Source organism: Arachis ipaensis, chromosome B09, assembly GCF_000816755.2.
Source record: "Arachis ipaensis cultivar K30076 chromosome B09, Araip1.1, whole genome shotgun sequence".
NCBI lineage: Eukaryota > Viridiplantae > Streptophyta > Magnoliopsida > Fabales > Fabaceae > Arachis > Arachis ipaensis.
In genome coordinates, this window is record NC_029793.2 from 6,248,310 (window position 1) to 6,250,615 (window position 2,306).

At 33.5% G+C, this 2,306-nt stretch overlaps 2 protein-coding genes across 5 annotated transcripts in view; both read left to right on the forward strand.

Annotated features, from left to right (window-relative positions):
* The window catches only part of LOC107617023 (F-box/FBD/LRR-repeat protein At1g78750), a 99,614-nt gene that overhangs the window by 76,520 nt on the left and 20,788 nt on the right, over nucleotides 1-2,306 (forward strand). The gene's annotated exons all lie outside the window — the stretch shown is intronic.
* The window catches only part of LOC107617020 (putative F-box/FBD/LRR-repeat protein At4g00315), a 6,830-nt gene continuing 4,629 nt past the window's right edge, over nucleotides 106-2,306 (forward strand). Inside the window, exons 1-2 of one of the 4 annotated variants that reach the window (XM_021111641.1) lie at nucleotides 106-219; nucleotides 502-1,499. In XM_021111641.1, the coding sequence (XP_020967300.1) occupies nucleotides 504-1,499 (996 nt within the window). In that variant the 5' untranslated portion in view covers nucleotides 106-219; nucleotides 502-503. Of the gene's footprint in view, nucleotides 220-252; nucleotides 1,716-1,831; nucleotides 2,027-2,306 lie in introns of those variants that run through there. The other 3 variants (XM_021111642.1, XM_021111643.1, XM_021111644.1) reach the window with 3 other exon arrangements.

The following is a 2,306-nucleotide window of genomic DNA, read 5'->3' on the forward strand; positions in this document are numbered from 1 at the left end:
TATTTAAATATAAAATTATTTTTATTTTTTTAAATTTTTTTATAAAAAATAATTATTTTTTCTTAAAAACTTACTTAAACAAGCCCTAGGTCATTAGTGATAGACTGATAGCAACTATATATAATGCGAACTGGAGTAATTTAGTATTGTTAACCCCTTGCGGTTACTTCTCAACAGAGGAGTTGGAGAGAGATTGAACGAAGCGGCAAAGTTTCATCGGTAAATGCATCTTCCTCGTAGAACTTCAAACATATCTCTCTTTCATTCTGCTTGTGGATCTTTTTTCCTTTTTTTTTCTGTTTTATTTTGCTTCTCGTAACTCCTTGATGTTGTTTATTTTCTGAAAATTCTGGATGGCAATTTTACATAGGGTTCGGTTAAAATAAAAGTTTCCATTTTCTACCAGATGCCATGTTAATTTAAAAGAGTTTGTTTTTGAGGTTTTTAGACATTATATTGACGTTTAGAACTCTTTTTTCAACGGCTTATGATGTTATGAAGAAATGGACCGAATATCTGCTCTGCCAAAACATATACTTCATGACATTCTTGCAAGGTTGCCAGAAAAAGATGCTGCTATGACTAGTGTTTTGTCAAATGAATGGAGAGACACATGGTATTCATTTCCCATATTATCCATTTGCGACAGAATTATTATTGGTTCTTATAGTCCTCAGATAATTAGCAAACTAGACAAACTAATTGGCTATGTCACGAGAAGATTGTTGAAGCTTCGTGAGCAAAGCTTAACAACAAAAGTATTTAAGCTCGACATGAGGCCAGAACACAATAACTATATGTCCCATCATTTTGATCTTTGGATGAACATGGTTAGCGAAAATCGGGTGGAAGTACTTGAGCTTTGCCTCCTCTACTTTGCCCCCTATCTTGTTCGACAATATGACTTACCACGTTGTGTCTTTGAAGTTAGATCTCTTACTAAGTTGGTGTTGAAAGGAAAAATAACACTTAACCAATCATTCTTCAATCATTCTATCAAGTTATTTTCACTGAGAACACTATGTTTACGTGAGCTACTCGTTGAAGATAAAGGAATTATTGAGCATCTCATTTCTCACTGTCCCCTGCTTGAAGATTTAACTGTATATTGTTGTTTAGTATATAACAGGAAGAATCCATTTGAAAACGAAAAATTTGTGGAATCATTATTCTTGCATGGTCTACAAAAGCTAAAGGAAGCTGAAATTCAAGGAATAAAAGAGGTATATATTGATGCTCCAAATCTTGAGAACTTATGTTATGCATATGGTCCTTTCTATAATTTAGAAGTTCCCCTCAAGTTGAATTTAGACAGTTTCACAAGATTGAGATGTTTGCGGCTGAGGAACTCCAGTATTACAGAAAAGTGGTTACTTGATCTATTTCATAAATTCCCTTTCCTTGAGCATTTGGAATTGTGTTCTTGCAATATGTTAGAGAGAATTAATATTTCGAGTGCTCAACTCATGATCTTGGAGGTTAACTCTGACTTGAAGGAGGTGAATATTGATGCTCCAAATTTATTATCATTTGACTATTGCGGAGATCACAGAGCTATTATATCTTTCCTAACAAGTTCTGATCATTTGGTATTCAATGCCTCTCCTGTCCATGAATTTAGGCATGGTTATTATAGCTTGAGGGAATTTATCCAAAACATTAAACCACAAAAGGTTTTGGCATCACTCTCCCTCTCTGTCTATCATTCGAATGGGGTAAGTAGATTCACTAGCTAGCTAGCTACTTGATTCATTCATTGTGTTTGCTTGCATATCTATGTTCCAATTCTATTTATTTATTTATTTGCTTTTATGCATCATGATTTATGTAGATTGAACAGAATTGTCTGAGTATACAGCAAGTTTCATCCATTCCTCCTAGTATCAAATGCTTGGAATTGGACTCTTCTCCAAATGAGGATGAGGATCTTTATTTCCATTATATGAATTGGTTGCTCTCTTGTTGCTGTCCAAAAACTATTTCATTCTTCTTTCAGTATGATTATGGCATGAAACCATTCACTGTGGTATGCTTATTAGTTTTTTCGTTGTATCAGAATTGGTTTGCCATTAATGTTTTTACAATATTTTCGTGAACCACTCACAACCTTGTATCAATCAAGGTTCTGAAAATTAGATCGTTCATTATTGAATCGGTAAAACTGCATGTTTAAATATTTAATTGAAGTTTAATCAGAATTGAATTAGATATTATAATAATATTTTACCAAAGATAGGAGACTCGAACCCGCAACCTCTTAATTGAGTATGGGGAGACTATACCATTTGAGCTATAACTCATTAGCA